The sequence below is a fragment of the Saccoglossus kowalevskii genome, chromosome 8 (assembly GCF_978046115.1).
Source record: "Saccoglossus kowalevskii chromosome 8, keSacKowa6.1, whole genome shotgun sequence".
NCBI lineage: Eukaryota > Metazoa > Hemichordata > Enteropneusta > Harrimaniidae > Saccoglossus > Saccoglossus kowalevskii.
Genome location: NC_140648.1, coordinates 14,121,323 through 14,134,680, shown reverse-complemented (window position 1 = coordinate 14,134,680; position 13,358 = coordinate 14,121,323). Strand labels below are relative to the sequence as shown.

The 13,358-nt window shown below is 36.3% G+C and overlaps 1 protein-coding gene across 3 annotated transcripts in view; it reads right to left on the bottom strand.

Moving 5' to 3' along the window:
- Positions 1-13,358, bottom strand: part of LOC100329056 (regulatory associated protein of MTOR, complex 1) — a 45,494-nt gene that overhangs the window by 27,925 nt on the left and 4,211 nt on the right. For 2 of the 3 annotated variants that reach the window (XM_085502216.1, XM_085502217.1), the window contains exons 1-9: positions 7,181-7,376; positions 4,916-4,975; positions 4,623-4,723; positions 4,257-4,401; positions 1,883-2,057; positions 1,349-1,432; positions 754-864; positions 460-534; positions 218-283 (exon numbers count right to left, since the gene is read on the bottom strand). In XM_085502216.1, coding sequence (XP_085358342.1) covers positions 218-283; positions 460-534; positions 754-864; positions 1,349-1,432; positions 1,883-2,057; positions 4,257-4,401; positions 4,623-4,723; positions 4,916-4,975; positions 7,181-7,320 — 957 coding nt within the window. In that variant the 5' untranslated portion in view covers positions 7,321-7,376. Of the gene's footprint in view, positions 1-217; positions 284-459; positions 535-753; positions 865-1,348; positions 1,433-1,882; positions 2,058-4,256; positions 4,402-4,622; positions 4,724-4,915; positions 4,976-7,180; positions 7,377-8,089; positions 8,238-11,552; positions 11,712-11,918; positions 12,002-13,358 lie in introns of those variants that run through there. The other variant, XM_085502218.1, reaches the window with a different exon arrangement.

Here is a 13,358-nt window from a genome sequence, read left to right as displayed (position 1 = left end):
TCCAAAGCTAAACTTGAAAGGAACTGATCTTGATTGTTTAGGGTTTATCATCAAACAAACATGTCAGTGTAGTGTTCTGTTCTGATCACAGTTATTATGGTATCACATAATTTCTCTCAGCAATATACAAAGCATTTAGTTGAGAAGATCTTCATCTACAGTAAACAAGTATACAAAGATGTGTGACTAGTATATCACAAATGGAAAGTTTTCATACCTGTCCATTGTTATAGTTATGTACTATCATAGCTAAAACAAATGCCGCCATTGTCCGGTGTTCAGCCTGAAAATAAATAGTTTAGTTGACAGTTTTCTATCATGTCAAAAAAATATGATGTATGATAAAGGCTTGCTTGTTCCATTTGGTCCCATGGGAGTAAAACACATTATGATACTTTTACATGACATTTTAAAACATAAACACAAAGTTACAGTCACTAATAAAATTGTCATACTTACTGGCATGTAGGGATCTGCTAAAACTGATAAAAAGTACTTGTGACCATTGTCTCTGACAAGATCACTTTGGCACGACTGTAAGAAATCCGATATTTTCATATTCAAAAAATTATTTTTAGGCAAGAAATTTATTACTGTCAAATCATACATATACAATATTCAATCGTAAGCTAAGTTTATTTCCTGTAACGATGATGGTAATACTACTTTTTTTTGTACTAGAATTATTAAGAAATCAAGATAAACTTAAAGCATGGATGAATAGGAGACATAAGGTTATGGTTTTGCACTTACACTATCGACAGCAAGAATCTTGGCCCATATAAAAACTAAAAGTGGCCTGAGTTCTCGTGCTGAACTCTGGAGAAGTTTAAGAACATAAGGAAAGATACCAACAGATAAAGCCTGCAACAAAAGATATTATAGATTGTTAGATAAAAATATATATCACACACGAGCTGAAAAGTACATGGAAAATATGTGGCAAAGTTACTTGCTCCTCCAGAGCTATCAAAATATGGTCTTTTCTATAGTGCATACAATATACCGTATATACCAGCAGCTACCAATGAAAATACCCTCCAAGGCCTCTCAAATCAGAAATAAGTCATTGACCTACATCTTTTAATCGCAAAGTATTGTGTTCCATATGGGTCCCATGCAATATGTAATGTACAACATTTGAACAAACGCAGAAAATGACTGTCACTTTAGATTAATGAATGCTATTCCAAGTTAATGTGAAACTTGTGAAGTGAGTCTCTACCACTACTAGTACAGAAAATCATAAAACTATAGAACTTTCATAATGCATGTACAGGACAGAAATGAACAATGTGATCAATCAGTGACAAACACTTTGCATCCAGTATCAAACACAGACACTTACAAGACTGACAGCCCATGGACCAAGGTCAAGAAACCTTCCGAGAAGATCCAACGCTCTCAGTCTGTGAACTTGGCTTAATAGCACCTGCAAAGAGACACATCAAAGATAAGCATGGAAAAACAAAATGCATATACTCACGTACATATAAGTATTATTTTCAGCAAATAGTGGTCAAAAGCAATGTGTTCACCATCTCACCCTGTGGCATTATGAAGGCTATTCATGAAATTTAGAATTTTGAAACCAGTATTGTGTAATAACCTAGAATTACTACTGTTTTAAATACATGAATGTCAACAATTTAAATGAAAACTTTTTCACTATTTGACATTGTAATTCCAGAAGTCTACTAGAATAAAACAGTGCTGAAAAACTACAATCATCAAAACTCCCATAGCTCTACAGAGGACACTTTCATGACGAGTCTGTCCTCCTTCATACAACCCTGTCGATTTGTCTGATGTAATCATTGTAATGTTTTAATAGATATAGACTGGTGGTGTTCATCTCTCCTCTCAAACCAAGTATACCAACCTGTAAAACAATTGGTAATTGTTCTGGTGGGTTTCTTTTTTCATCACCCAGTGTCAGCCATACTTGAAATGCAGTTAACTGTTCAGCAAAGAACGGACTGTGTTTATAATCTGCCTGTGTGCTTGTGGTTGATAACTGTGATAGACAGTGATCCACTGCTAAATCCCATGCTTGCCTACAATTAGAAAACAACATTACTCCCAGTGAGAATCTAGATACCGTATTAAATAAGAAATAAGAATTCAGGATGGACACAAAGTGAACTGGTTGTTTATATGACTTTGAGGTTAGAAATTGAATAAATGATTGGTACCAGTAAGTATTAATACTTGTACCGTATTACCCCGGGCACGCGCCCCTCCCTGGGCAAGCGCCCACCCCCCTGTTTTCACAAAAGTTACATGTTGGGGACATCCTCGGTTAAACGCCCAGGGTGATTTTTAGCCAAGAATTAGGTCAACAATAAAGTTGTATTTGTCAAAAACGAACGAGTTTGATTTATTTAAATAGTGTGTTCGTTACGGTAGTTCTCTTTTTGGAGTGTGTGGTGGCCCTGAAAAGGGCCGTTTTGTTTGTGTTTTTACGTAAAAACTCATTTGAAGAGCATCGCCAGGCGATGGACGCGGGGCTCTTTGGCAACGACCAAAAACGTATCCGTGTCCAGCCATTGGTTGGCCACGTAGAGGTCAAAATACGCGTTCTATTTTTACGCGTTAAGTTTGGCTCTTCCGTTTCACCCCATCCGGAATGTTCTACTTTCGCAGCCTAATCGCAGGTTTTTCGAAAAACGTCGAAAAAACACAAGAATTAGTGGAAATGTTTCTATTTGGGGCGGATTATTGATAATGTCTTTACAAAAATGCTGAAAAACCGTGAGTTTTTGCCTTAGTTATTTTTTTATCGGCGAAAAACTGCAAACTCGGCAAATTTGGTTGCACAACTTCCCTCTATCATATACACCCAGCGACACCGATGCCAGCTGACTGTGAACGGGAGCTAGCACTTTTGAGACATTGCTACTTTCTTTCCATCCCTCATCACAGCTATGGCATTACGGTCATGTGGATTATTTTTCTGTCGTTGAAGAAAAACACATTTTGACGACCTCAAGTCCATTACGATAACCATAATGAGGCATGCCGACGATGGGAACTTGTTGCATCATAATTTTGTCTTGTGTGTGGGTGCGTGAATAAATCATGTTAATGAGGTCGACCAGAGTTTATTTTCAGTCTGTTTTTTATGTATCGCCATTTGGATATGTTTATGTATTCACAATAGTTTGTAAACATTTCACATCAGTAATAAAAGTTTTTTTTGTTTCATAACCCTGTCTGCTATTCTTCAGTAATTACGATGTGATGTATCAATACGTGCGTGAACAAAATTATGCTAATGAGGTCATCGCCTTCTTGGATTACAAGCGGTAGTTTTTCCCGGTCGTTTCGACTTGCACTGATCACGGTTACTAAAAATGTAACCGTGCATTGATTACAATATTTACCATAGTTTGTAGTCAATTTCAGTGAGTAATACAACTTCATTCGCTGACATAAAATAAGTTTTATTCTTGAAATTCGACCCTGTGTCTTAGTGTTCCCACAGATCTTGACCGAGTACTCACATTTATTGAAACCTCACATAAATCAAGAAATAAGTATGTGTACAAAGTGTACGAAAGCATTCCTTTATTTGACCTTATCATACGATCACAAAAACAACTTTTTAAAATCTTTTTTGGGGTGGTCCTCGGGTAAGCGCCCACCCCCAAATTTTCCCGATTTTGTACGTTCAGGCCCCTGGGCGCGTGCCCGGGGTAATACGGTATAATAACATTTTGAACCTTTAATATACATACTGTATTAATCCCAAGGTCCCTTATAGATTAACATGAATTACACAGAAGCTCTCAAACAGTACAGCCATATATCTAAGCACAATTTTGACAGAAAAAAATGACAGAAAAATGCATTTATAATACATAATGTAAAACATATCTGGATACTGCACTATCTAAGTAACAGATCTCTGGAAGGATAGTACTGACATCATGCTCTCATGATCAGCAGTGAAAATACATTCTCTGTACTTATTTCTATGTCTAGCAAATGCTTTTTAGCCAATTTTTTCCATTTGCATTGAAAAATTATATATGCTAGTCACACCAAAACTGAACTTGCTTGATATTTTACAAGCTTTTTAAGTTTGCAGATGATCAGATAAAAATTTCATATCAACAACAAAAGACTATTCAGTCATATTTTCACCATGCCAAAATATTGGCAAGGTTAAAAAGAAAACCACTGAAAGCAAGCAATTACTGCTCAGAAAACTGCATTCAGTAACTACCAGATAGTTCTTTTTTTTTTCTTACCACATTGGATGGTGATACATTGGTGGCAGTCGTGGACTTGATACAGGTGTACAGTTATATGACCTCATTATTCTCTCTGCCAGCAGAAAGTTACGAAATAAACTAGCCACAAGAAGATCCTGACGAAAGAGCTTCTGAAACAATTCTGAAAAAAAAAATCAAAGCAAGAAATATGTAGAAGTAAAAAATGTGTAATAATAAAAACATGTATATTTGCATTCAATAATATAATATAATAATAATTAGGGCCATAAATAAATGTACAGGGTTTATATGTTGACATATTTATAATAGAGTAGTGAGGATCTTGATAATACATTATGCAAATTGTGTATCAATATGCAAATTATTAAAATGATTGGTCACCTCTTGGAAGTACATTCCACGCAATAGTGTCTGTGATGGCAGTGAATATCCAGTTCAGTTCACCAAGAGGTGTCCTCCTATCATTCAAACGACCAGGAATCCTGCAAAACAGATAATTGACACCATCAACATAAGTACAGTATGAGAATATTCTATTTAGTATAATAGTAAAAGCATTCTCACAGAGTAAGTTGTCATGTGAGAAAATTACACACAATAGAGATATGCAACAATCATAAAGGAGTGACCAGGACTGAGATTGTCATAACTATTCATCTATGGTGGGGACTTACTTGTCAATAAGCTCCAGTGTGACACCAGGAACCAATTTACTGCTTTTTTGATTACAGAACCTACAATCAGAACAGGTTTGTTATATTTCAGAATATGAAATTTCCACTATCACCACTCTAGAGGCACACCAACTTTAACATCATACACACAGGGACAGGGACTGTCGCATATACCATATTATTTCTATTGCAAGTGCACTCCCAATAGAAGTGCACACCAACCAAAACTTACATTTATGGTATGATGAATCATTAATTAAATGATTAATTGACCATTAACACAATGTCATTTACATAATTACACACTCTATAGCAAATATGGTAATTTTTAATGTATTGATAACTTACTACAGTAAAATGACTAATTCACTGTTTTATCATTTAGATATTGTGTTCCATGCTCAATTTTACATATTCACTTGGTTTTAATTTAGCGCATTTTCCAGTAAGCTAAATAAGCAAAATTAAAACCTGGCGAATAACAAGTCATTGTCAATGACACGTCCCCGTTCCGTTCATATTTGAGTGACATATACATTCAAAGCAGATCATGACCGAAATGCACCTGCATATGTACAACACATTGTGCTAAATCTGAACAAAATCCATCCATGCATGACTGAGATCCGGTTCTGGAATTGTGAAAATACGTGATTTTGATGCATTTTCGGCCTTAAAATGGCCATCATTTCGCTATTGTTAAGCAGATCATGAAACAAAGGCACATATCTATTTGTGACATGATGTACCATGTGTGTGTGAAGTTTGAACTTGATCAATCCAGACATGTCTTGGATACGGATCCAGAACTGAATTCTTTAACAAAATGGCCGCCAGTCGGCCATTTCGAACTTGATCCGAAAAAAAAAGACGTGCATCAAGGTCCTATTATGTTTAATGTATGTACCAAATTTGAATGAAATCAGTCCATGCATAACTGAGATCCGGGTCCGGAATGGTGAAAATGTGCGATTTCAATGCATTTTCGGCCTTAAAGCGGCCGCCATTTGGCTATCGTTAATGAGATCATGATACAAATGCACATACATATTTGTGACATGATGTACCTTGTGTGTGTGAAGTTTGAACTCGATCAATCCAAGCATGTCTCGGATACGGATCCAGAACTGAATTCTTTAAAACAAAATGGCCGCCAGTCGGCTATTTCGAACTTGATCCGAAAAAAAAAATGACGTGCATCAAGGTCCTATTATGTTTAATGTATGTACCAAGTTTGAATGAAATCCGTCCATGCATAACTGAGATCCGGGTCCGGAATGGTGAAAATGTGCGATTTCAATGCAGTTTCGGCCTTAAAGCGGCCGCCATTTGGCTATCGTTAATGAGATCATGAAACAAATACACATACATATTTGTGACATGATGTACCTTGTGTGTGTGAAGTTTGAACTTGATCAATCCAGACATGTCTCGGATACGGATCCAGAACTGAATTCTTTAAAACAAAATGGCCGCCAGTCGGCTATTTCGAACTTGATCCGAAAAAAAAAATGACGTGCATCAAGGTCCTATTATGTTTAATGTATGTACCAAATTTGAATGAAATCCGTCCATGCATAACTGAGATCCGGGTCCGGAATGGTGAAAATGTGCGATTTCAATGCATTTTCGGCCTTAAAGCGGCCGCCATTTGACTATCGTTAATGAGATCATGAAACAAATGCACATACATATTTGTGACATGATGTACCTTGTGTGTGTGAAGTTTGAACTCGATCAATCCAAGCATGTCTCAGATACGGATCCAGAACTGAATTCTTTAAAACAAAATGGCCGCCAGTCGGCCATTTCGAACCCGATCCAAAAAAAAAAATGACGTGCATCAAGGTCCTATTATGTTTAATGTATGTACCAAATTTGAACAAAATCCATCCATGCATAACTGAGATACGGGTCCGGAATGGTGAAAATGTGCGATTTCAATGCATTTTCGGCCTTAAAATGGCCGCTATTCGGCTATCGTTAATCGGATCATGAAAAAAATGCATGTGCATATGTCCCATATAATGTGTGATGTATGAGTGAAGTTTGAACTCAATCGGTCCATGCATGTTCGAGATACAGGTGATCACGGACGCACGGACGCACGGAAGCACGGACGCACGGACGGACGGACGCACACAGGGCAAAACATAAGTCCCCGTTTTCGGACTGCGTCCGAACGGGGACTAATTAACCCCTTTACAGTATTTCATGAACTGTAGCAACACATACAGAATGGAGACTAGTGAATAGTAAGCTTACCACTTGAGTGCTATTTTAATAGGCGTACTGAGACAAGATGTAAACAAATCAGCTGGTAGTTCTGGGTTCATAGGTAAAAGCTGCGTGGAACTACACGCTGCTAGCTGTATGCAGTTCTTTAATGGAGGTGGCATCGGCATGTTGTTATGAATACCGGAATGATTACGGTTGATCTGCGCCAGCTGGAACAGAGACGTCGATGAATAGAATATGTTTGCTAATTTACCCTCACTTTTAGGTGAGTCATCTAAACCGGCACATCAATAAGATGCAAATATAATCTAACTATTATCAACTGCTGTAAGCTACAGTAAACTACTATCAATTATTGTAAAACACTGCAAGCTGAGAAATACAAGTCAATCGTAATTGGTACTGGCCCTCCTCCCCCCAAAAACAACTTGTAACATCGAATATACATGTACTTTGTTTGTAGCATTTGGCGTATGAACTAGTATATGCCGTATACCAAATGCAGCATTTACTATAAACAGCCGAACAGTGTCAAGCATACATGTAAATTTGGATGTGATAGAATTTTCATCAGCTTAGGGCATCAACAGGTCAATTGAATTGTACACAAAGTTGACGTCTCTTTATTGAGGCCCACCTGATTATTAAGAAGCTAGTCAGCAGATTTGTTTGATAAACACCCATTTCTCAAGTTAACCTGTCCCCTTCTTTCTAAATTTATACATGACATATGAAATTTCAACAACTCAAGGAAATGCTGATATTTTGTGCAATTTTACTGACATTCTTTGAGTGACAGTGATTTTAGTGAAATTCTTTGACTACTCTCAAATTATAAAATTATAAACATTGGAAGGCGGCAAAATGTCTTCAACATACACAGGCAGTGTAATATGAAAAAGCAGCATTTTTAAGAGAATGTAATTTACATACTTACTTCATACTCCTGTTCCCTTTGTATACAAAACTGTTTAAATGATTCTAATATTATCCCAGCATGGGAGCAATCATACACAAATATAGAGGGACTGCCCATCCAGGTTTGTAGATCATAGATGGACAGCGGGATGTACTGTGTGTAGCTCTGTAATCAAACCATATGACAACACTATGTGATATGTGAATCTGCTCCCTTTATTAAATGCATTTCATGATGAGATACATTTCATTCTGGAATGTGCATGTTTTAAAATTGAAAGACAATCTTTATTTCTAGAGTGTAACATCACTGATAAAATCGCAAGCAAGAAAAATGGAGATGTTTTTCTTGAAATAATGAAGCATGATCTTGCCCTTTCCAAATTTCACATTATTCAATGGAAATACGTAATTATGTAAATATGCATCCATGAGAGAACCAATGTCTTTTCTATGCAATGTCAGTTTTAGTATTTTATACTTTATTTTTTCTATTTTGTCCTATTAATGTTTTACTTTTATTTAGTTAGTTTTATCATTTTGGTTTTTTATTATTTTTTATTTTTACCCCCTGATCGTTTTGGTTGTGTAATTAAGTTAGTATTATTAAAGTTATGGCTTTGTAAAATTTAGTGACATGGCTGCATCACAGAAGTGAGTGGTTTATGACACCTTTTATCATACACCTCGTATTGCCTGGCCTTGCAATGCTATGCGCTCACAAATCAGGGCAATAATTTCCTGTATCCCCCCCCCCCAGCTTTCATCAAACAAAACAAAATACTTCATTCTAAATTACATTGTGTGTTTGAAGTAACACTACAGTAAAATTGTAACTACACCTATTAGGTATAGGATAAAACCTTTATAGACTGCATACGGCTTTTGCAACCTGATGTCGTGAGACAGGCGCCAAGCTTGCGAGGATGCATAATGTACATTACAGCAGAACACAGTGGCAAACTGACCATGTGTCAATTCAAAATCACTAATACAGAAAAGTACAAATGTAACATCCAAAATTACCTAATCAGCAACCTCTTTTTTTTTATTTTCAGGGTAATTGTTTGATAGGCTAAGTCATAGAATTCATTAAAATGCATTAAGGATGCTGTACACCTTTTTTTGCTTTGAAACCCAAAATTCTATTTTTGTATTTTTCAATGCTGGACTACAAGGAGCAAACACTCAGTAGGAAAAATAGTGAATTGAATGTTTTTATAGGGTGTAAAAATCAATTTTTGTTAATTAAAAACAAAAGCACATGTCATTGTTTTGAAAGCTATGTTTTAATTAATCAGCCAAAGACATATTAGACAGATAATTTGCATAATAGTCACCACCCATAGCAAATATAAACAGTCTCTTGCATTCAGTACAAGCTCAGACTAGTAATACAAGTATTAGTAGTCCGAGGTACAAGTTACACGCACTCCATTTACGATCGTCCACAAATTTAATTTCGTTGAATTTCTCGCTCTTCAAGCAGTCGACTATGAAACCGTCTTGGGGTCGACTATGACAGTGACGAAAGAAAACGAATGCAAGGAAATTTTGAGAAGAACGTCGACAGTATGTAAAGCGATTATTATGAAAATTTAATCATGGAAGGTACCTTCCACGATTTAATTGATCAGACCATGGAGGTATAAACAGAAGGTAGAAAATTTGAGCACATGGCAGACTTAGTTTTCGTGACCAAATTACGTGTCATGGACTCCGACCACAATGAGTCGGAAGTGAAACACTTGGGCCCGGACTTGGCTACACCATGGCTACACGTAAAGCCCGAGACAAGCAGCTGTAAAAGCGTGTGTGTGAGCATCCTTGTTTTACCTGTTTTATTTTTCTTTATCTTCACATTCTCAATAAATAATTTGACGGATTCAATGAAGTTAGATTTGTTATACATGATATAGAAATTGAACTGAATGTTAGATACCGACAGTAGTCCCCGCCAGCAGTTGTTCCGGTACTATGTATTACGCATTGAAGATGGAAAAAGAATCATCACACTAATTTTGTCAACAGTTTTGGCAACTAAAAAACGGAAAACACGATTTATGGCGAACAGGTTATTTTACAAATCAACAAAATAATAACGGAGCAAACAAACTGAAAATTCACCGCCCGATCAACAGACAACTTTAAACCTAAGCGATCGCATCTCCTGATTCAGTTCAGCACTCGCTGTGACTTTTATCCCCCTCATTGCCATTCAAATCAGATAATACAGATCTTCGTCGAGACATCTCGCAAAACAAAAATCTTGGAAAGAAAACTACATGTAGTTGACTCTGGTGGGGCGTTCAGCCACGGTTATTGGTTCAGCAGCTGAGCAAGAGAATGACCTTTCATGGAGGGCAATGTATGGCAATGAGTCTTCCAGAAAAGGAGTGTCTCCTCCCACAACGTATTAATGAATATGTAAATCATGACATCATTTTGGCGCGGCTTTGTCACGCCGTGAAACAGTGTATCCTATTGGATTCGGGAGCATAATTTTGTACTTTATAACCAATTGCGATCACGCATATCCACACATCTGCGTGATTATGACAGACAGATACCATGACTATTTGTTATGAGTTTGTTTTGATCCATGGGACAAATGGATTTTGAGTTAGCCGACGATACGTTGCTACTAAGTTGTTTTTGCCGTTTTCTCGGTGAAACAAAACAGCAATTCACGGCAACTGCAGGCCTTTGATCTTGAGTTTTAGTGGACGCATTATACCAATTTTTCGCACAGACACTCTTCGATATGTTCCCTCTCAAGCCGCGCTGGGATTTTTCTATTTTCCTATTTGTTTCGAAATTACGTTCTAATTTCTGAATACCGGAAAGAACCAGATTGCATTGTTTTTTCAAGATAGCTAAATTATTATTTCTTCTCCAACTATCATGTCGATATATATCTCAATTAACGCGGAATGGTGGTGAGCGTCGTCTGAAAAACTGTTTTGTTGCCAATGTTCCACTAAATTTGTTTATTCATTGGTTCAATTATTTTTTACCGAAAATGGCTTTCTGTGTTTACACAGAGATCACGTGACTATACACGTCCATACACACACTATCTTGTCGATTTCATATCCAGTGTGAAATAAGCTTTCCATCAATATATAGCTTTGTGTGGTTCAGTAAATATTTTATATGAAAATATCAGTTTAGAAAATCAATACCAAAAACGTGTACAGCATCCTTAATGCATTAAAATTAAATAAATAAACATCAAATCTGCTACAATAAAACTCAGTGAATATTCCTCTTTTAACAGAATCACTTAATTCCATAACATACATGTGCAAATGAGAAAATTAACATAAATTAATAATATTAGATATTTGAATTATTATTTGAATATTAGATGTTTGAATGAAGCTTTGTGGGTACACTTACATTTGATAGAATAAAATAGGCATGAATTAAATGACTAGAAAGTCAATAGACAAGCGTTGGAATCAAGGTTAACAATTACCTTGTTGAAAACCCATATTTCACCATTGCTAGTGGGTTTGGGTACACCATGGCCATTGTAATGGAATAAAACTCTCTCTTCTTTGGCATTTCTCCTCAGCGAGGTACATAACTTTTTCACTTCTTCCACGGTTGGATCAAGACTTTGCTTATACCTAGCCTGAGGGTGAAACATGTTTGTTTTTTTAATTTGATACATTTTATCAAGATTGAAATGAAGCTCATTCCAATGAAAATATTGTCACCAGGCAATTATAGGCCCTTCTGTTAATTCACAAAATTAGCAAAATTCACTAAAATGGCATGTAGCTAAGAGGGGTTTGCCTAAAGAGAATTTTGTGTGAACCCCTGCCTAGCCACTACTTACTCTAGGTTGCCATCTTTCGTATTGTTTCTGCAAATTACCACCAATTGCTTCCAGCGCTTTTTGTGGACTCAATGCCAGGGGATCTGTAAACAGTCATAATCAAGTATAAAATGACACAAATCACAAAACCAATGTGTTTTCATGCAATTTTGCCTTAATAAAGAAAAAGAGGTTGTCAAAATATTTGTTTTGCTACACAACAGTTCCCTACATTGAATGTGTCCTTTTCAACCTTTTTGATAAGCAAATTATTAGTGCTGATGACACATACATAGCACATTTCGACATAAAACCACATTCCTTATTAGAAATCACACGACAGGACTGCGTCTTTCTATCATATGGCAGTGTTCTCCCCAGACTCTAAGCCAATTATCGCGGCTAATTTACATAACAATACATCTTATTTGCATAATTTTGTTTGTATAATAATTAGTTTCCCCAACAAACATTATAACTGAAATAAAGAAGAGATACATATCTCATATATTTTTTATCATTTACATTCATTGTGTTTATGTGTGCATCAAGTCAAATAAAGTTTGAAATAGAACAGGAAAGAAATGGAAATACTTATTATTTATTTGATATTTGTTTGTTAAATTTGTAAAATCTGTATGAAGAAATTAATAAATCAATAGTGACATTTTACTAAAAACTAAAGTCAGCGATTTTTCATTGATCTATCTATTATTTGTGTAACGCTACGATCACTGTAACATTGTCAGCTGACGGCATTGCGTTGAACGGGTATTCACCGCTGCTGTTGCGATCATCGGTTCCTGACTTTTTGTTTAAAAATACACAAACTTAGAATGTTTGCTTAATTAAAACGATTCATTGATGATTAACTTAGAAATTACATCAAAATCGCCAACGAAATGTTGTTTTTAAACATCGCGGAAAAACATGCACTCTGCGCAGCCATCTTTGTTACCTCAATCAAAATCTCCGTTGTAACCCAGCATGCATCGGTTGTGATGTCACTACATGCATTACGTCGCCTTAGGGTGGCGTTCCTCGGTAATGACGCACTATGAATGAGGTATTTCTAGAGGTCAGGGTTCGTTTTTTCCTCGTCCGTCTCGTCTGCAGTTGAATAATTTTTACTTTGATTTATTTACAGTTTTTTTTTTTCCGATGCGACTTAATTTCACTTGTTTTTTTAATTCTTGGTAATTAGTGTCACTGGCGATGAAGTAGTAAAAACGCAATTAATCGCAGTGCAGCAACTCGGGATAGACCATCCCGACGCAATGGGCAAATTATTACTACCGTAGTATTTTGGGGTTTGCCAGCTCCGCACCCTTGATAGACTTGGTAACTTCTTGTAGACTTCCGTTTTTATCACTGTTTTTGTAAGGCTAACTATGTACAAAAGCGGGATTACCTTTCGATCAATACATGTTACTGTTTTAAAGATGTGCTAGACGAGGCTGA